The following is a 20782-nucleotide window of genomic DNA, read 5'->3' as shown; positions in this document are numbered from 1 at the left end:
TTCCCAATGCATGGTGGGATGTGCGTGTGAGGTCGGTGTGAGGCACCATGTGTGAGGATCATAATCCTCAAACCTCTCAAAGACTCTTTCAAACTTTTGAGTTGCATCCAACATTAGGTATGTTGAATTCCATCTAGTACTAACATATAAACACAACAAACTCTTACTTTGAATCTTTTCAACCTCAATAAATTCTTTAAATTTTTGCAACCTATCTGCAGATTGCCTCACATATCTCACAGCCTCCCGAACACAACTAATAGACTTACCCATTTCTTTCAAGCCATTATTCACAACTAGATTTATAATATGTGCAATGCACCTCATATGAAGCAATTTCCCATCTAGAATACAAGTTCCCCAATTAGAAATTTTCCTATTCAAGTATGTAATTGCAACATCATTTAAACTCGCATTGTCAATTGTAACAATAAAGACTTTATCAATCCCCCATTCAATCAAACATTTTTCCACCGCCTTCTCAATGGCCTCTCCTCTATGATTAAAAATTGGACAAAAGTTAAGAACCTTTTTATTCAATTTCCAATCATTATCAATAAAGTGGGCTATTAAACACATGTAGTTAATTCTTTGCAAAAAAGACCATGTGTTTGTAGTAAGACAAATCCTTTGGCATGAATTTTTTAGGAATTTCTTTAACTCCAATTTCTCATCTAGGTACAATTGGTAACAATCTCTAGCAATAGTCCGTCTAAATGGAATCCAAAACCTAGGACAAAAAGTGTCATAAACTTTTTAAAGCCCTTACCATCCACAAACTTGAATGGAAGCTCATCAACAATGAGCATCTGAGCTAAGCCCTTTCTAATGGCCTCTTGGTCAAACTTCCAATAACTAAGGGAACTCATCTTCCCAGTGTTTTCACCCTCCCCCTCCCTTAAGGCTGATTGCATATTTAACTGTGATTGTTTTGCCTCTAAGCTATAGGGGTTTTTCTTACATATGTTCATGTGGTTCCTTAATGAGCCTGTCCCATTTTTCTCAGGGTCACAACAAAAATCTCCATCATAGTAGTTGCACTTATCTTTTACTTCACCATTATCTGAGACAAATTTTGAAAAGTGGTCCTATACTTCGGACCTTGGCTTCATCGCTTTCTTTTTCCTTTAGCAACTACGTTCATCGAATCCATTTGGTTGGAAGGTCAGGACCGGTGGTGTGGACTTCCAATTTCAATAATATTGGTAGGAGTGTCTCTAGTTTGTTGTGACATCTAAAATCACAATTCACAAAGGATAAGATATACGTTAAAACTAACAAACAAATGGAATAAAATACTTGAACATCTACAATCATAATTCACTTAAGAAACAAAAAGAGAAATAGGTAAGAGCAAACTTACATTACACGATAAGGCAAATGATGCCATTGCTAAAAAATATAGCACACTAAATAAATACTCAAAGAATCCAAGTCTAAATCCCTATTAAGATACAAATAACAATTTACAAAAATTAACAAATACATAAAACATGGATTCGAATTAGATTTCCAACCAGGAAGTCATGGCTGCAAATAGATGGAATTGAATCCAAACGGGTAATAATTCATTAACTCAAAGAAATCCAAATTAGATTTCCAACAGATACATAATACATGGATTCAAATTCCATTTATTGTTTATGTATCCAAGTTTTTTATTCCATTGATTATTATTTGATTTAAAACTTAACAAATCTATATAAATCTACACAGTTATTATTTGATTTAACCTAGATTATGGCTAGGTTGATATTGGAATTCAACTTAAATGAATCATGTTCAAATCTCAGATTAAACTCCAATCCAAGTATTCAACCACTCATTTATTTGCTGGCAATGTACAACATAAATACAATGCAGAAAATATTTAAGTACAATTTGGAATCGATTACAAAGAATACAACAAATAATTTGAATGTTTGATCAAATAAATGAATACAGTATAAAATCTGCCAAATACAAATTCATGTTTACGTTCTCACTTAGTCATATTTTATAAATCTAAACATTTAAATGATTTTTATAAGAAGGTACCTGTAATTGGAGGTGAAGTGGTGAACCATAGCCTGGACCTAGAGCTGGAGAAAGATGCACTGATGCAGAACCTGGAGCCTAGAGCTGGAGGAGCATGTATGAATTTTTTATGTTACAGTTTTCTATTTTCCAATTAAATGAATTAAAATCAAACTACACGTATTCTATTCATTATTTTCTTGGCCCAGCTAATTGGTAAAATGGGATCCATTCAATCTTTCTCACATAGATAAGGAAAAGTCAAGGGCCCATTAACGATCTTGACCTTTAGTCTTCACTCTTTAAGCGGATTTAGAGAGAGAAAATCTTTGCAGAGTGCAGAGTGTAGACAAGGAAGAGTCGGGGAAGAAAGAAGAACTGAAGAAGGGAGCTTTTTTGTTGCCCAACCAAACCAAAATAATATTCTCTTATATCAAATTCAAAGCTTCGACGAGTTGGAGCAAGTCTTCTCAGTTAGTCTATGTTTTATCAAAAACAGAAAAGAAGAAGAAGAATAAGTTAGTTACGGAGTTACCTGTTGTCTGTTGTAAGCCAGTAAAGCTGTAACTGGCGGTGAGTTAATGAAGAAGAAGAAGAAGAACTGAAGAGAACTTAGAGAAGAGATTGAGGAAGACTAGAAATGGAAGAGTGGAAAGCCAAAAACTGAATTTGCTTCCAGTGGAAGCGAAAGTCTGCTTGAGTGCAATGCCTGGGGTTGGTGTGATGGCGTCTGAGTGCACTGGTATGTGGTCTCTGCTCTGGAGTCTATAAGCGTCAAACTGCCAAAGCCAACTATGGAAGAAAACGAATAGCCGAAGAGTTTTTTCCTGTTTTGAGTGTTTTCCACTTTTCGTGTCTAATACGAAATTCATTAGAAATTTAGATTTTACTCATTTTAGAAACTTTTAGTCTTTTTATGTTATTGCTTATTATGGAAATTTGGCATATAGACAAATACGATGTTTGGTCTTGGGTCTTCAATGTATATAAGTATATTTATTAATTTATTAAATATTAATATAAAATAATAAATTATAATATAAATAATATTAACAATATATAATTATAAAACTAATTCGTTTTTTTTTTCAGTTAACCAATTTAGCAAATATGGTAACCAAAACTAAAATATACAAAAATCGAACCCGACCGAAAAATCGAATAGGCTAAACCAAAACCGAAATTTTGGTTCGATTTTTCGGTTTTAACCGAATTATGCTCACCCCTACAATGTTGATCTTCAAGATGACACCGAGAATAAAGTTCATCGATTTTCACTTTGTAAGTTTTAAATCTTTTAAGTTTTATGTGCACTCCCTTTTTTAGGTTCAGACAAAAAAAGCTTACAAGTTTTAAAACTAGCTTCTAAGATTTATGTTCATTTCCTCTTCTCAAGTTCAAACCATAAACCTTGTAAGAATAAACTTTTTCAAATTGGGAAAGTTTGTAAGTTCAAATGGAAAAGCTTAACTTGCATAAAAATTTTATGTTCATTACCTCTTCCCATACTCAGTGTCAATCTTCATTTAACAAAGGTTGCTCTTCAAAGACATTTTTTTTTGCTAAAAATGAGCATTTGTTAAGATTATTATAATTTTTATTATGTTATCATTGTTAAGTTGATCATTAATTAATTCATAACAACTCTTTAATATATGATATTGTCAGGTCAGACATGATCCTAGTCCTTAGAACCAAATGGTCATAGATGATAAAGACCTACACCAAATAATCATCCGAACCAATGATCCTAGTTTATTCTTGTTAGAGTCCTATTCAATGATAACTGACTCTAGGAATTAATGATACAAAAACTTGTGGTTATAAAATAAAACATTAGCAACTAAAATCTTTTATAGTTTATGAAGTTGCCTTACAACCTATAAATAGACATCTAGAAGCCTAAATTAAAATATTAACAACTGAAACCTTTTTACAATCCAAAAAATTGATTATAACATACAAATGGACACTAATGTGTATTAAAATTTCAAGAGAGATTAGATCGTGCTACACTTAAATTTTATCTATCATAGTAGAAATTGGTTTGAATAGGAATGATCATAAAATTGTTAAGTACCTAATCGTAGGAGTTACTGCATATTTTTCTTTTTCTTTTCTATGACTTAGACCATATCCAATTTAACTAAAGCTTATTGTTTCTAACAATATATAGTCGTACCTCATTTTGGAATGGATTTTCTTCAATTATATATAATATGAATGTTTCTTATATTATATGCAAGTATTTAACTTGGATTAGATGCTATTGTCAATGTGTTTGGATTGTGTATTAATTAGATATTTGAGTCTGTATTCATATTATTATCAATGTGTTTGGATTTTGGTGTTAATTAAATATTACTTTCAATGTGCTTGAATTGCGTGTTAATTTAAGAATTATAATTTATAAGTAATGCTCATTTTCTTTTAAGAACTTCAAGTTGTATTTTAATTGAGTGTTGATTTGATGATTATAATTCAAGTGTAATCCTATATAGCCTTATGCTTATATTTGTACATTTTACCTCATTCATTCTATAATTTGTTTGATTGAAAATGATATGTATGTGATAGATAAATCAACTTAAACCAATTCAATCATTTCAAAATTATAATTTAAACCAACATAGAGCCACTTTATTTATCTTCTTTACCCTGTATAATTAGTTATAATAAGGAATTGATGATAATGATGATGACGCTTTGCATTTAGCTTAGTGTGACTTAAAAAACATGTACATATGGTATTCATGTACATTTATTAGAATCAATTTAATATTATAAGGTATATTTAATTTGATAATGATCTATAGGTAAAAAATAAGAATTATTATAAACAAAAGACATTTTAGTATATTGAGATAGACTTAAGTTATTATATTTTGCTTGTTTTACATAGTCCATTCCTATCCTATTCTACAAACATATGTAACATTTCAAAGTAATGCATGAAGATATAAATAATGAATTGGCCACTTAAAGTGAGACAAAGGAACGAACGTTGGTCGTAAATCAGTTAAAGGTTCACAATAAGCCAATCTCAACATTTAACAATGATGGTTGAAAAGATTTAGCAATTGTTAACAAATTTGCAATAACACAAGAGTTATTATAAATCCGTTCATGAATAAACCAATTGCTAGTAAGAGTGTTTGGGATTTCTTGATTATGGTAAAAGGTATTATACTTTATGTATGTTTATTTGAAGGATTTCAATTAATAAGATGCTAACATTAAACAAATACGTTTTATGCAAAAGTATAAGTGGATAAACCAAATAAAACAAAAATGTTGCATCTACCTAAAGGAGTTTGATAATATTCTCTAAAACTAGTGTTATAGGCAACACATCTATGGGTAATGTTGAAACCTCATTAGATGAGGATATGATCATGTCCCACAGAAATAGAATCTATTTGTTGACCTCTCTCCCAATGATGTCCATACGCCTTATGTATCCATACTTGAAACCCTTGTTGTTGAACCTAACATTGATACTCACCAACAATTTAACAAACTTATGAGTATTTGTTCACTTCCCACATCTCTTAGTAGAGTTCGGCAATAATAGGGTGGGATTGCTTGAAATTCAAATATAAATGGATCAATAAAGATAAAAAAGAGAAAAACAATGCTAGAAAGATATACATGCATCAAAATGCATGTAAGTTGTGAACGAGATTATAATGATTGCAGCTATTAGTGTTAGGTAAGTTTTGAAAATAGTTCAGATATTTAAAAAATATTATAAGAGATAGATTTTATGTCATTTACACTTGAATGCTAGATTGAGTTGAAACCTTTAGACATTGAGAACTTTGAGTTTTCTCTTTGTTTGTTGCTTTTACAAGTTTTTATTTGAAGATATAATAAACATATATATATATATATATTATGGTAACATTTTATATTATTGGACTTAGATATCTTGATAACGTAACTTTATGATAACTTTTTTTTTGTATCAAATGACTTCAAGGATATATATGTGTTTATGAAAAATTATTGATTAGTACCATGTATTTTGAGCCTACTGTCACTTTAGTCCCTGAACTTTAAAATGCAACAACTCAATACCTAAATTTTCAAATTATGCCGATTTAGTACCTACCATTAACCAACTATTAAGTGGCATTTGAAAATACACAAATGCCTTTGAGTGTCATCAAATTTTTTTATTAACCATCCAAATGTTGATAAAAAATGAATTGTCCCAAATCCTTACCTCTTCTATTAAAGAAAGTTGGGATCACTAAAATCACTAAAATGCCCACTGAGATGTGGCCCCAACTTTCTTGAATAGAAGAGGCAAAGATTTGTGAGTATTGTTCATTTTTTGTCAACGTTTGGATGGTTGATAAAAAATATTAGATGACACTTAGAGGGCATTTGTATTTGTTCAAGTGCCACTTAACTGTCAGTTAATGGTAGGCACTAAATTGGTACATTTTGAAAGTTTGGGTAGTGAATTGTCGCATTTTAAAGTTTGATGACTAAATTGGCAATAGGCCTAAGTGCATGGTATTATTCGAGAATTTCCCATTTATTTAATATGTTATCATGTTCTATTATACTTCATCTTTCAATTAGTGTTCCACTATGCATATGTACTCAATAATTCTATGGACATCTATGAAATAGAAGACATATATTTCGATAAATGTGATGAATATCATAATGAGATCTATGAACTTGTCTTTGTTAACGAAGTAGTGAGATACTACAACACAAATTTTGTTAAATAACCGTATTAGAATTCAGATTAGTTGAACACTTTAGCTGTTCAAAAGGTTGTGGAATCAATGATGAGGTTTTATGCCAATAATAAATTCATAGCCCCCACTGTAAAATACGTGGACCCATGTATTTAATACTGGCGTAGAACCTTATCATTGGTTCTACAACCCATTGAACAACTAAAACGTTCAGCTAAACCTTGGTCGCCATATTGCACATCATGGATGGATGGGCATTTATGATGGAGTATTTGTATGACTTGGAGCATCTTGATAAATCATATGTTGCATTTAGGGTGGAGGGACATGTATTTTAAAATTTTGTTAATTTATTGAGAGACTGTGAATTAGAAGTTAAAATATCACAATAGAGGAATTATTTGCTATTTTTCTTTTAAACATTAGTTATAATAAATCGTATGACTACAGATAGATTCCAACACTCCAAAAATACTTAAGTATTCACTTTATAAGGACTTGTTAATTAATTTATCGGCTTAGGTAATAGTTGATTTGACCATTATCTGTAGAAGTGCAACAAAATGTTAGACACTCAAAGAATTATTATCTATGAATTTAAGTATTTAATTGGTGTTGTATATATCTATATATTTTACGTGATATTTATACATTGACCATGTATATGTTCACATAGAATTGTATTGGGACAATTATTGATCATAAGCATATAAGTGCGTAGGTTGCTCTAGACGAGCAAATCCCATATGTGGGAGGAAGTTGCATTGCACCACAAATGTGTTTGTTGTGTATTTATTTAATATGCAATTTATTTTTGTTTACATGGATTATGAAGGATCTATTCATTACTTTATGATTTTTGCAAAAATTATTTTTCAATTACATTTACAATCTCATATTCTCTCACAGGTAACAAAATCCAATTTTTTAAATTTATATGTCTGTTTATTGACATCTAATGTACATGATTGCACATGGCTTTCTGTAATACTAGCAGATAAGGGCAACTTTTTGCCCTGAATATCAATAAAAAGTAATATTTTTATAAAATAACTAAAACAATATAATTTTTTTAGAAAAATATCAAGAAAGGGCAATGACACAATTCATTGTCTTCCTTTGCCTCTGTATTCATGCCAATACACTAGATTCGAAGCCTGGGTGGTTGCTCTCTCAAGAGTGCCTGAGGGGATTCGTTGTGATATCAAGATCGCCATGGATGCATATGCCAATTGCTGATCACATGTGGAGCCCCGTTGTAATATCAAGACCGTGAGAGGGGACTTTGATCTCTCCCTTATAAGAAGGAATGGTGGATATGATGCTGAGCGTGTGATATAATATGAGCAAAAACACACTAAGGGAGGGAAGGGGGCTCCTAATAGGAAATTTTTGAAGATGGTGGAAGCCACAGGAAATACTTAGGTGGGAAAAGTCAAATAGGAGGAATGTAGTTTGTTAGGAGGTCAAGTTGGGGCCAAGTTCGACGTTCTGTAAGAATCGCAAATGGAAAGGGGATGTTGATGAGCTAGGTAATTTTATGGTGGTGACAACAAGGAAGAAGGAAGTGCATTTTGTGTGTGAAGGTGGGGTTGAAACGGCTGAGTTGTGGGTTAGAGTTATTAAGATTGTGATCAATGCTGCTTTTAGTAAGAAATAGAGTGGTAGGTGACGAGTGAGGTTTTGTGGTCTAATCTATGTAAACAAGTTTTGAGAAAGCACTTCCATCTCGGAAGTATTTTGCAGTTCTTTTTACTGCCTTGCATTGTAAAAAGGTTTTTGAACAAATGATCGCCTGTTGCTGTAAAATATTTTCCTAGGTGAGAAGAGAATGAAGACGATGGACACAGAGCCACTACTCTTTCTTGATATTTTTCTAAAAAGGTTATCCTACTTTAGTTATTTTATAAAAATATTACTTTTTACGAAGAAGTATGGATAGGCCTAATGCAGATTTCTGAATCCCACTGCAGATCTATAAACATTCAAAATGTCAAATACCCATACTCTATGCACCAATGTCCGCCCATGAATTAGCATTAATTCCGAGCTGGCACCTACCCCAACATTACTTTGAGTCTACAAATTTTGACCCTGGGCTTTTTATTGATATTCAGGGCAAAAAGTTGCCCTTACATAGTCAGAACCCTTTTTTATATAATGACAATATATTTACCTAATTGACCCCAAAAGGGCCTTTTTTTTTTAATTTTTTGGTAGAAAACCTTCTTTTATCAAGTAGGGGTGTTCCCGGGTCGGGTTGGGTCGGTTTATTGGGGTTTTTCCAACCGACCCGACCTGGTCGGGTTACCTGAGGTGGAAACCGAAACCGGCCCACTGATAGGCCAAACCGACCTGGTTGGTTTGAGTCGGGTTGGGTCGGTTTCGGTTTTTCTCCTGTACAAAAGGACACCTAATTGAATTCTAATTGTAATTGCCTAATAGGTTGCCTATTTGGTGTAAAAGATTATAGAAAGTTAGAAACTAGGATATATTGCCTATTCTAATAGGTTGCTTATTCGGTTCGGGTCGAGTTGGTTTCGGTTTTCACACAAGAAAACCAAAACCGATCCGATATATCGATTTATATATTTTCTCAACCCGAAATCAACCGATATTAATGAAAACCCAGCCGATTCGGGTTGGGTTGGTCCGGATTGGTCAGGTTGGACATTCTTATGAAGAGCCTTATCATCAAGCACACTGCACACGTCGTTTGCTAACGTAAAAAAGTAGATTATTAGATGACCAGACCAATAGTTAAATATGCCCAAAGCTCAATTTGTATCTTTCAAATTTCTCCCGCCATTCTTGCCGAAAGACAAAAAATTCTCCCGCCACAATTTATAAATGGGCCCATTGAAAATGGATCAAGTTATTTTTATTTTTTGACAGGAAAAGAAGAATGGAATTGGACATAACAACACGTCAAACTTCACAATAATGGTCCTTTCCAAGAAATTAAAAACAAAAAACTACTTACTATGGAATGAAATGTGAGTGCAGGAGGCTGAACTCTGGAGGAGACTAGGCCTATAGCGTAACAGTGCAACACTCAACAGGTAACGGAACACTGTATGTGTTTGGCACAAGTTCACTCTCTTTTATTTATTTTTTTGGATTATTTTCCGCGAAAAATACATCGAAGTGCTTGTACAGACTACAGACAAAAATTTTCTCGTGACCAGACCGTGGACCTGCTTTTTTGCAGGAAAGCGAAGCTCGGTACGACGAGAGAGAGAGAGAGAGCGCGCGAAATGGCGACATCTCTCTATTTCTCTCTCGCATGGTCTGTCGGGCCTTGAGATACACACTTCCCAGTTTCCATACCCTCTTTTCTGTCAACACGCGTCCCGACGTCCACAATCCATCCGTCCAAAGTCGCCATTGAAAAATGTTTTCCCTTCTCTCAGAGTTGCAGATGGAGGTTTGTTTTTGGAGGTTTCTTGAGCATCTCGTTTTTCCTTTTCCATAGTTCCTTCTTCCCCCCCCCCCCCCCCCAATACCCCCCCCGTTTCTGTTCTTCGTCCCGTCGTCCAAGTTGTTGAAGATGGGTTGGTTTCTCCACCTTCTTTTATTCTGTCTCTTGGGTCTTACTGGTAAGTAAGCGTAAGCGAGACTCAAAACCCATTTTTTTCTTGGTTTTTTGTCTTTGTTCCATTGCATTTTTGTAACAACCATTTTATTTGTTCACATTTATTGCAGATGCAGGTCAAGAATCTGTTAACCCATTGAATATTTATGATCCAACTCCCGCGGTTCTTCAGACTTTGGCTCACGCGGGTTTGCCTGTGTCCATTTCCGTGAGTGAGGGTGATCTTCGCCAAGTTTCTTCCAGTGTTTTAATAGCTGAAAGCTGGGTCAGAGCCCACGTTCTCGCTCACTTTCCTTCTACCAAGATAACCAACATTGTGGTTGGAAATACCGTTCTCTGCAGCAAGGACCATGAGGAGATGTGGGGTTTGGTCCTTCCTTCTGTGAAAAATGTCTACCACTCTCTTGTGAGGTGGGGTTTAGAGAAAGAAATCAAAGTCTCGGCTGCTTTTTCTACCGACTGCCTGCATCCACGTTCCACCAAGTTTAGAGATGACCTAATCCAGAGACTGATTAAACCCCTTCTTGACTTCCTCCAGAACTCCAGCTCTACTTATACTATCAACCCACCTCCGGGTTTCTCTCTTTCCCTGTCAAATGATGCTAACTTGGTGTCTGCTCACATGGAATCCATGAAAAAACTCGGGGTTTTCCACCTTAACAACATCAATGTAATCGTCCCAGCTCCAGAAGAAAAGAAACTCATGAGCAGAAAGTTGTCAGTCATACATTCCTCGGCTGTAGGCCCATTCCCAGCAAGACCAACCCCATTACCAGAGATCCCACCATCATCAATCCACTCCTCTGTTGGTTTCTCTGTTCCTGCACACACATCCAAAAGCTCACTTCCTCCTCCCCCTTTAGCCGGTTGGGCTTCTTCTCCCCCTTCGATGTCCTTCTCTTTTGCACCGGAAGGGCCTCCGGTCGTTATCCCCTCGAACCCACCTGATCTTGCTCCATTGCCCCCTTGTAACGCGATAGACATTGGAGCGCCGACACCGGAAACAGGGGAGAAGGGGCTATGGTGTGTAGCAAAGCCTAGTGTCCCAACAGAGACGCTGCAGGAGGCCATGGACTATGCTTGTGGGGAAGGTGGTGCTGACTGTGATGAGATTATGCCTAACGGAAATTGCTACTATCCTGATACGGCTGTTGCACATGCATCTTACGCTTTCAATAGCTACTGGCAGAAGAACAAGAACAATGGAGGAAGTTGTAGTTTTGGAGGGACTGCCATGATCATTAGTTCTGATCCAAGTATGGTTCACTTAACAGTCTCCTCTCTTTTTTATTTCCTTGTTCATTTGTATTTCTGGAGAGTAATCCGAATGATTTACCGATTTATATGCAGGCTTTCTTCACTGTCGATTCATTCTCAGCTAAGGAGGTGGTTGAAAGTTCAAAACATTTTGAAGGTTCGTTGGTACCCTTCTTTGTTATGTGGTCAGCAAAGGATTAACTTACAGTTGCAGAGTATTTGAAAATTTGACCATTTTATCGATTTCCAAGAGAAACCCTCCGGTGCATAGAGAATATATTTGTTTACTCCATTATGTGGTGTTGTATATCAAATTTGGTTGTGAGGGTTTGCATGTTACAACTTAGAACTTAAAACTTCTTGTTTTTCGCTAGTTTGCATGTTAAACAAAATCCGCATTTATAGACTCGACTGGTTTTGTTGCATTTTTTTTTTTTTTTAACATTCAAGACTCGTTATTTAGAGTCTAATATAGGTGGATCGTGCTTGACTCATCCGGTCAGTAGCTCCTACAAACAACTGAATCAAGCCGTCTCAATTCCCGAAGGGTCCTACGACGGTGCTCATTAAAAAAGGTACCCAAATTAAAAACGATGGTCAGACGGGAAGCAATCTCATATCAGAGCCAGGTTTCGATCCTGGGACCTGTGGGTTATGGGCCCACCACGCTTCCGCTGCGCCACTCTGATTTGTTGGTTGCATTAATCAAATTAAGTAATATGGGCTTTACAAAATTAATAAAAAGGTGAGTAAAAAATAAACGTTCCCTTTTATATTGTAAAAGGTAGACGATTTTGTTTCAACATGTATATATTGCCAATGATAAGGTTTTTAAAATCGAATTGGTCGTTTAGGGGTCTGGTTAAAAGAAATAAAAAAATTAAAAAATGGCAAAAAAATGTTGGGCGGTTTGAACTCTTAGGTCATTGGTTTGTTAATGAAATCAACTTTTTTGGCCAAAAAGATGGTTTTGGGGTAAAATGAAACTGGTTAGGCAGGGGTGAGCATTATTTGGTTAAAACTGAAAATTTTGGTTTTGGCCTTTTCGGTTTTTGGGTAATTCGTTTCAGTTAGTTTGGTTTTTAGGAATTTTGGTTTTTAGAGCTAGAAATTTGGTTAATTGAAAAAATCAAATTAACTGAAATTCATTATAAAATATGAATATATAATATGTTATATATTTATATATTAATATATTATAATGGAATTCAATTTCATAATATATTTATATATATATATATTAAATTTGGTTTTTAATTAAAATAACTGAAAATTTCAGTTTTGATTATTTTGGTTTTTTGTAATTTGGTTTTCATCTTTTTGTTTTGGTTTTTAAAATTTTGATTTATTCGATTTGGTTTTTAATTGAATAAATTGAATGTTCACCCCTACTCATTCGATATTTGTTTTTATTAGGTGACTGATTCCTTGTTTTTCTTGTTCAATCGTCTGGTCCAGTTTGTTTTTGAAAATCATGCCAATGATAAAGAATCTCATAAACTCTCTACTCATTCGATATTTGATTGAGCTCGGATTTGCTTGTTGCCATGCTGTCTTATGTGTTCATAACTAGTCAAGAGTGAGCACGTAAGTGTTCTTTGTATTATTCGGAAGGTCTACATGGCTAGATTTTCTATGCCTCCAAAAAGGGTTTAGCTGTTCCACTCTCACCATTGGGTCAGGCCTAGAGGTGAGCAAGAAAAACCGAAAAATTGAATCGAATTGAAAAACTGATTGAAATTGAATAAAAAATTCAATTAACTGAACCAGTTAGTTTGGTTTTGGTTTGATATTTTTAAACAATTAAAAGTATCGGTTTGGTTTTGGTTAATCAATATAGAAAATTGGTGGTTAATCGAATTGATTGGTATATATATATTTCTATATATTATAAATTAATAAATATGCATTATATATATAAATATACATTTATAATATATAATATATTATTTATTATTTAAAATATATTATTATATATATTTTTAGTTTTTATTATATATTTATATATATTTTTATAATATATTGTAAAAACAAAAAACCAACAAACTGAATTATGGTTAACTATACTGGTCAACCAAATAACCAATCAATTTTAATTTGGTTTTGGTTATTGGTTTTCCCTAAATTGGTAGTACTGATTCGGTCTCAAAAATAGGCCCATAGTTCAGTTAACTGAACTGTGAGCACCCCTAGCCAGCCAATGATAACTAATTTCATAAACTCCCTACCCTTACGATATTTGATTAGAGTCCGGATCTACTCCTCATGAAGTGCGCCTCACACTGCCCTCACAGAATGTACTAACCGCACATTGGGAATCTCTAGATATTCCCAATATAGGGTGGGATGTGACTGTAAGGTCAATGTGAGGCGCACTCTGTAAGGAGTAAATCCCAATTCATTTGATTTGAGCCCGGATGTGCTTCTTGCCGTGCTGTTTAATGGGCTGTATTGTGTGTAACCAATCAAGAGTGAGGACGTCAGTGTTTTTTTGGGGTTAACTTTTTTGGCTGTTGGGACCCAACAGCATATGCTGTTGAGACAATTTTTAGACTGGACACGTACTAGGTATTCACGCCCATACTTTGATATTTAGTAAAAATAAATTAATATGTAATTACGAATTTAACCATTCTCAGAATAACGCGGCATTCTTAAAAATTCTCTCAACAGGAGAGGCTGTTGGTTTTTCCACTTTTTTGTATTATCAGGAAGGTCTAGTGGCAAGATTTTCTATGCCCGTTCCATTCTCACCATATGGCTTTAATACCAAGTATCCAATTCACAAGTACGCATGATTACCTAATTGATTTAACAAACGAAATCATTAATTGCTAATCATCAAGACCTGTTGCATGGGATTGGGATGGATTATGGATTCCATTCTTAATTATAGTGATTTTAGTTGCAGTAACTTTAATGAGTAAAGATTTTCCCACATTGATCGATGGATATCTTTGCAAAATGTTCAGTGGTGATGTGGAAAGTATGGAAGGCTCAATGTAATTTATTGGTCTTCAGAAATGGGCCCTTTTGACATTACTACAATTGTAAATAGAATCCATGCACAGATAGATGACATGTTGGGATCCATTTCTCTGGACGGTAATGATCATGGAACAATTACGAGTGTTGGTCATTTTTTGGCGGGCCCCTCCGAGGCCCTGAAATTAATTTTGATGGTGCAGCATCAATCATCACTAAAGCACGTACGGGCTCGGATCCTTGATCATTGTTAGAGATCATTTTGGATCTTTCATCAATTGCTCATGTGGTCGCTTTTCCAAGATCATTTGCAGTGGAGATTGAAGCATTAGATTTTTTATTTATTTATTTATTATTTTTTTTCCTGCAAAAAGCATTAGCATTGTTGGAGGGTATGAAACTTGCTCTCGAACTCTACCTTTCCCATGTTATTATCGAGGGAGATGCTCTTATAGGGATTAGCTAGTCAGGACCTGTGCGATGTACAGGCTTTATTTATAAACAAAAATGAAGATGAAGTTCTATAGCATTTGCAATTAAATGGTGTAAATTCAGTTCAAGTATTATTTTTTGAGGTTATGGTTAATTTAGCCAATCACAATCTAAGTTGTGCTTTAGTGAAAGTGGCCAATTTCCTTTTTTCTAGATAAGCTTGTATTTTTTTTTTGGTATCTTAATGTTATTTATTATTAATTTTTTTGAAAAAGAAATTATTATTATTTTTAAGTAAATTTATATAAAAAACCTCTTATAACAATTCTATAAACCACCTTTGCGTTTTGACTCTAATAAAGGCCTTTCCTATAGTTTTGAGAAAAAAAAAGTGCAAATACCTCATTTCCCTTGGCTTTTTGGCAACAAAGACATTAAAGTTCCAAAATACACTTATGACTTATCATTGTTAATGCATTACACATAATTTAAAGTTTCAACCTTACCTTTCACTAGGGGTGTCAATCGACCGGTTTTGGTTTGGATCCAATCTGATCCAAACCTTATCAAATCGGATTTGGATGATCCATTATAATTATTGGATTGGGTCAATCCAAAATAAATTGGTCCATATTCTTATTGGTTTGAATTCGAGCTAAACCAAATTTCCAATAATCCAATCATGAGGCCAAACCCTTGTCCAATTTGAAATCAATCAAAACTGAAAACAACATAAAATCACTTTTATAAAAGTACTTTTACGAAAACATTTTTATAAAAGAACTTTTATAAAAGTAATTGTATGAAAATTATTTTTACGAAAACACTTTTATAAAAATATTTTTATGAAAGCATTTTTACAAAAGTACTTTTGTGAAAGCACTTTTACAAAAGTAGTTTTATAAAAGCACTTTTACGAAAGCACTTTTATAAAAGTACTTTTACACGAAAGCACTTTTATGAAATCACTTTTACAGAAGTACTTTTATGAAAGCACTTTTATAAAAGCACTTTTATAAAAACATGTCTACGAAAGTACTTTTACGGAAGTGCTTTTATAAAAATACTTTTACAAAAGCACTTCTACAAAAGTACTTTTATAAAAGTCTATGGAAGTACTTTTTGAAAAGTGCTTTCCAAAATACTTTCAATAAAGTGCTTTTGTAAAAGCACTTTTATGAAAATATTTTTATCAAAGTACTTTTACAAAAGTGCTTTTATAGAATTTTTGATATTTCATTTGGTTTGGATTGGATTTGATTTGTATTGGATTGGGTCTAGTTCATTTATAAGTGGACTCACATTGGACTGGATTGGGTTGGACCAAATCCGTTCAATTGACACCTCAGTCTTTCACTAATTTATTTTTCTAGAAAACTTTCAAAGAATAATTCTCTTTACTCTTCTTGGACAAAGTAATGTAAAAAGACTGAAGTGAAGTAAAATTCAACAATTTTATTTGGAATGCTAATAAAAGGAAGGTATTTGCACCTTTATTCAAAACAATAGGGGAGGTTTTTGTTAAGGTCAAGTTTCATAGGATTATTAGAAAATTCAAGGAGGTTTTTATAATTTTCCTTATTTTTAAATGGGAAATTAAATTGATTTAAAAATAATTAAACCATATTTAAAATTAATATTTGTTATTAATTTTTGAAATTAGTAAAAATTGAATTTATTTAAGTATATTAAGTTTTTATTAAAATTAAATTCCTTAAGAAATTTAATTAACTCTACAAATTTTTATTTTTTAGTGGAACTTAAGTTGATTTTAAATTAATAAAATTTAATTATAATCTAATAATTTTTTGATAATTTTGTATTACTTTTATATTAATTTTAAATTGATATTAGTTTTTAATTTATCTTATTCCTTTTATTAATTAAATTATTTTTATTATATTAATAAAACATTTTTATTTATAATTAATAATTATTTTTATTATGGTTAATTAATTTCTATTATTTTTAAATGGAACATAAATGCATTATAATATTAAATGGAAGTAGATTATTTAGCACAATAATATATCAATATCTCAACTTCAATATAATAAATCTTTACTAATAATTACAATTTAATGCAAATATATATTATTTTTAAATTGAAATGGATATATAGATAAAATTAATGTATGTTGTGCAATTTAGTGGAATAATGGAAATGAGAGAGAATTAGTGGATGAGAGAGAGAGAGAGTTAATGGTGTATTAATGAGGAGTGTTAAAAGTCTTAAAGGTGATTGGTCACTTGAGTTATTTTGTTCAATTTTAAAATTAGAAAATTCAAGCAAACCAAAACAAATTTGGTAATTTTAGAAGAAAAAAAAAAGAAAAGATAAGTGACTTTGAGAATAAACCAAATCGGGAAAGTGCCAACTTAGCACATTCCATTTTAATACATAAATATAGATTCCTTGTTGGAGGTCTCAACAGCTTGGAGAATCAAACATCATATTGCTCATTGTAGGGTACTGATGAATCGAATTCCTCATTGCTCAATACGTTTTATCAAGAGATCCGGGAACCATGTGGCACACTAATTTGCCTTATTGGTTAAAAAGGCTCTTACTATTTCATTCTTTTATACTTGGACCATTACCCTGAAATTCTTGAGTCTTGCTTAAAAAAATGATTGTAATTTGAGCAATATCAATAGATAATTGGCCTTTGGCGTAAAAAAAAAAAAGATTTTCTCACAAAAAAACTTCTATTTGTAAATATAAAATATGCAAGGGTAAAAATGTTTAAAGTATCAATACAGAACATATGTCACCACGGAAAAAATATTGAGAGTTATGGGTTAAACTGTTGGCATCTATCCTACAAGCCTATTTTCAAGTAACAAAGGGTTGTCTTGATTCCAAGACATGTTTATGTTCAAGGCTCTGTTTGGTAGGAGTATAAATACAAATATCTACTGTGCAAATACATATAAAATAATACAAAATACAAGGTTTTGTACTCTACAAATTTGTATTTGTACTCCTTCCAAACTGAGCCCAAAATGAAAATAGTTATGGATTTCGTTTATTTTTTAATTAGAACAAAGCACAAAAAACAATAATTGTGAATTGTTGCTACTGGTGGTGGTTAGACCTGTTCATGGGCTGGGCCAAGCCGGGCTTTCACTCCTCATTAATAAGATTTTTTCAGCCCCAAGCCCGAGCCCGACCCTCTTAAAAAGACCGAAGCTCGACCTAACAATGATTTTTTTCACTTTTATTGAAGATTGCATCATGAGTTCGCCGGTGAGAATGAGTTTGCTAGAGTTCACTAGTGGTGCTGGTGTTCACTGGTGAGAATGAAAACATTGAGAAAATGGAACACACACACACACACACAGAGGGAGAGAGATAGAGAGAGAGAGAGAGAGAGAGAGAGAGCAAACTCACCGCCACAGTTCACTGGTGGCGTCGGTTCCTGAGAAAATGAGAATATGCGATAGTGACTCAGTGAATGAGAACTACAAGAGAGACAAGAGAGAGAGGATTGGTGGTGAGAGAGAGAGAGAGAGGATTGGTGGTGAGAGAGAGAGAGAGAGAGAGAAGACTCACCACTAGAGAGAGAGACGACCAGTGCCTGAGATCGCCGGTGCCTGAGCTTGCATGTCGCCTCTGAGATTGACAATGGTAGCTGCCTGTCTGGGTTTGCACTGATTCTTGAGAGTGAGAGTGAGGAGAGAAAAAGATGAAGACTCAAGAGAGGGAATAAGAAAGGGTATTTATTCGGCTAAGGTTTAGAAATTAGAATAGGTTACACTAGGTCAGGCCTGGCCGGCCCGTTGGGCTACTCGGCCCATGGACAGGTCTAGTGGTGGTTTAGTTGTAAGTTGATAAGTCCTCTCACTGGTTGCAGCGATGACTTGGGATCAAATCTTGTTGCCACCAAGGTTGAGGGTTTTGGGTATGGGGGATGGACTACCCCCTTGTGTTTGCATAGACCCATGAAGCTGAAAATAAAAAAAAAGTTTGGATACTTCTAGTCCATAAAAATGCAAAGTTAGTTTAATTTTGCAATGATAATTCTTTACTCTTGCCAAATGATTTTTGGTTGTGATAGGTGTAAAGAAAATTCCAAGACTGGAATCCACTTTTTTTTCTTTTTACATTGATCAACTGAGTGCAAAAGTAGATGCAAACTTTGCTCTCATTTTGAACACAAACGTGTCTTGGAATTCATAACTATTTTCATTTTGAATACACAGATGCATTTTTATCTTATCAAATGCTTGTAAAGAGGAGTTTGCCCTTATCTTGGAATTTAATTTTTGACCTTAATTTACTTGGAATTTGAATTCCAGGTGGCGATTTAACTTGGTCAAACAAAAGAGGAGCTGGCCCTTGTCTTACCCAAACTCTTGATAGAGCCATAGCATCCCCTAATTGGGTCACCCATTACCCACATGCGTGTCTTCACATCTAGGGGGTGTCAACGGTATTCAAAAATCTAATTCCAAATTTGAGATTTGACATAATCAAATCTAATGCCAATAATTTGAATATCATAATTGATTGAATTTGAATATCCTATTCATACCGGTTAGCTAATCATTTTCAAATTCGGATATTACCTGATTCAATTCAATAAATATCCGAATTTGGTCGATTATCTAATTCTTATATATAATATATAAAATATTTAAATGTTTTATATAATTTATATATAATAATTAAATTATATAAATAATTTATATATTTATATACTTTATATAAATAAAATATTTATTTTATATATTTATTAATTACCTAAAATAATTAATTGGTCGAATTAGAATAGAATCGAATATTCAAATATTTAATTGAATTCAAATTAGAATACTAATTTTAAATATCCATTGGATATCAAATTTTCTAATCAGATTCGAATTTAGGTATTGCCATATTTGATTTGAATTCGATCCATTTACACCCTTATTCACATATTCTCATGTTGGAGATTTGATCACCATCCTATCAATCTTGAGCTTTGTCCAAAGAAATATCAGTTTCCTAAACCCTTTAGGTTAAGTACAACACCATGATAAGAAATAATTTTGATGGGTGGCATCACCAAGTGAAGGGCTTTGTAACTTGTAGGCTGACTCTTAAGTTTGATAGGATCATGAATAATCTTCAAGAGTGGAATGAAACTATTTTTAAGAACTCACAACTCAAATTAAAAATGATCGAAGACCAAATTCTCCAAATTGAACAACACACCCCTTAGGATAACGTCAAGCAGCATGATCTCTATAGACAATATGAGGAGATATCATCCCAACTTGAAGTTTTTTGAGATATAAGTCCTGATGGTGCGCAATTCGGCCGGTCCTATCTGTCAACGGTCCTGCCTCTGGCTGGAGCAAAAGGTGCCTGAAACAGAGGAGAAAGCGAGTAATCTCCGGGGAAGAACCCGACAATAGTGCTTCGAAGCTCAAGTTAGTATTTCCTCAAAGGCAAGATAAAAAAACTAAATGGCGCAAAGTTATCACCTACCTCTCTTTTTGGGGGGAAGGGGGCCTTTTATAACCACTTCGCGCACTCACTCCCAAGCTCTTGTTAGGTCGGGTATCATTACCTCTGCACTCCTGCCAGTTCGGGTGTCATCACCTCTGCTGGGGCAGAACCGCCACTGCTCTCTTTGTCGGAGCCGTCTCTGTAACTGGAGGTGGCGGTGGTAGGTGGCCGTTGAAGTGCGGCTGTCAAGCGTCAGATCCTAAGTCAGTCAGGTGCGTCGCCTCAGGATATGAACTCCTTTGGTGTCAGGTACGGTACAGTTGGTCAGTTCGGCGACCTGGA

At 33.8% G+C, this 20782-nt stretch overlaps 1 protein-coding gene and 1 non-coding gene across 2 annotated transcripts; one reads left to right on the top strand and one right to left on the bottom strand.

Annotated features, from left to right (window-relative positions):
* Positions 1–9961: 9961 nt before the first annotated feature.
* LOC104611622 (O-Glycosyl hydrolases family 17 protein) lies at positions 9962–12008 on the top strand. Its single transcript, XM_010278758.3, has 3 exons — positions 9962–10333; positions 10440–11585; positions 11680–12008. Exons 1-3 carry the CDS (start codon positions 10285–10287, stop codon positions 11709–11711), a joined length of 1227 nt encoding a protein of 408 aa, XP_010277060.3. The 5' UTR covers positions 9962–10284; the 3' UTR covers positions 11712–12008.
* Positions 12009–12203: 195 nt separating this feature from the next.
* Positions 12204–12275, bottom strand: TRNAM-CAU (transfer RNA methionine (anticodon CAU)). Its single transcript has one exon. It is a non-coding gene; the product is annotated as a tRNA-Met (tRNA).
* Positions 12276–20782: the final 8507 nt, after the last annotated feature.

The sequence above is a fragment of the Nelumbo nucifera genome, chromosome 1, assembly GCF_055504915.1.
Source record: "Nelumbo nucifera cultivar China Antique chromosome 1, China Antique-T2T, whole genome shotgun sequence".
Taxonomy (NCBI): domain Eukaryota; kingdom Viridiplantae; phylum Streptophyta; class Magnoliopsida; order Proteales; family Nelumbonaceae; genus Nelumbo; species Nelumbo nucifera.
The sequence above is the reverse complement of the archived record's forward strand: the minus strand, read 5'-3'. Positions and strand labels throughout refer to the sequence as shown.

Coding starts and splice junctions, on each gene's coding strand:
- LOC104611622 (XM_010278758.3), top strand. CDS start 10,285: ATGGGTTGGTTTCTCCACCTTCTTTTATTCTGTCTCTTGGGTCTTACT. Junction 10,334..10,439: donor CTGTCTCTTGGGTCTTACTG/GTAAGTAAGCGT, acceptor CATTTATTGCAG/ATGCAGGTCAAGAATCTGTT. Junction 11,586..11,679: donor GATCATTAGTTCTGATCCAA/GTATGGTTCACT, acceptor ATTTATATGCAG/GCTTTCTTCACTGTCGATTC.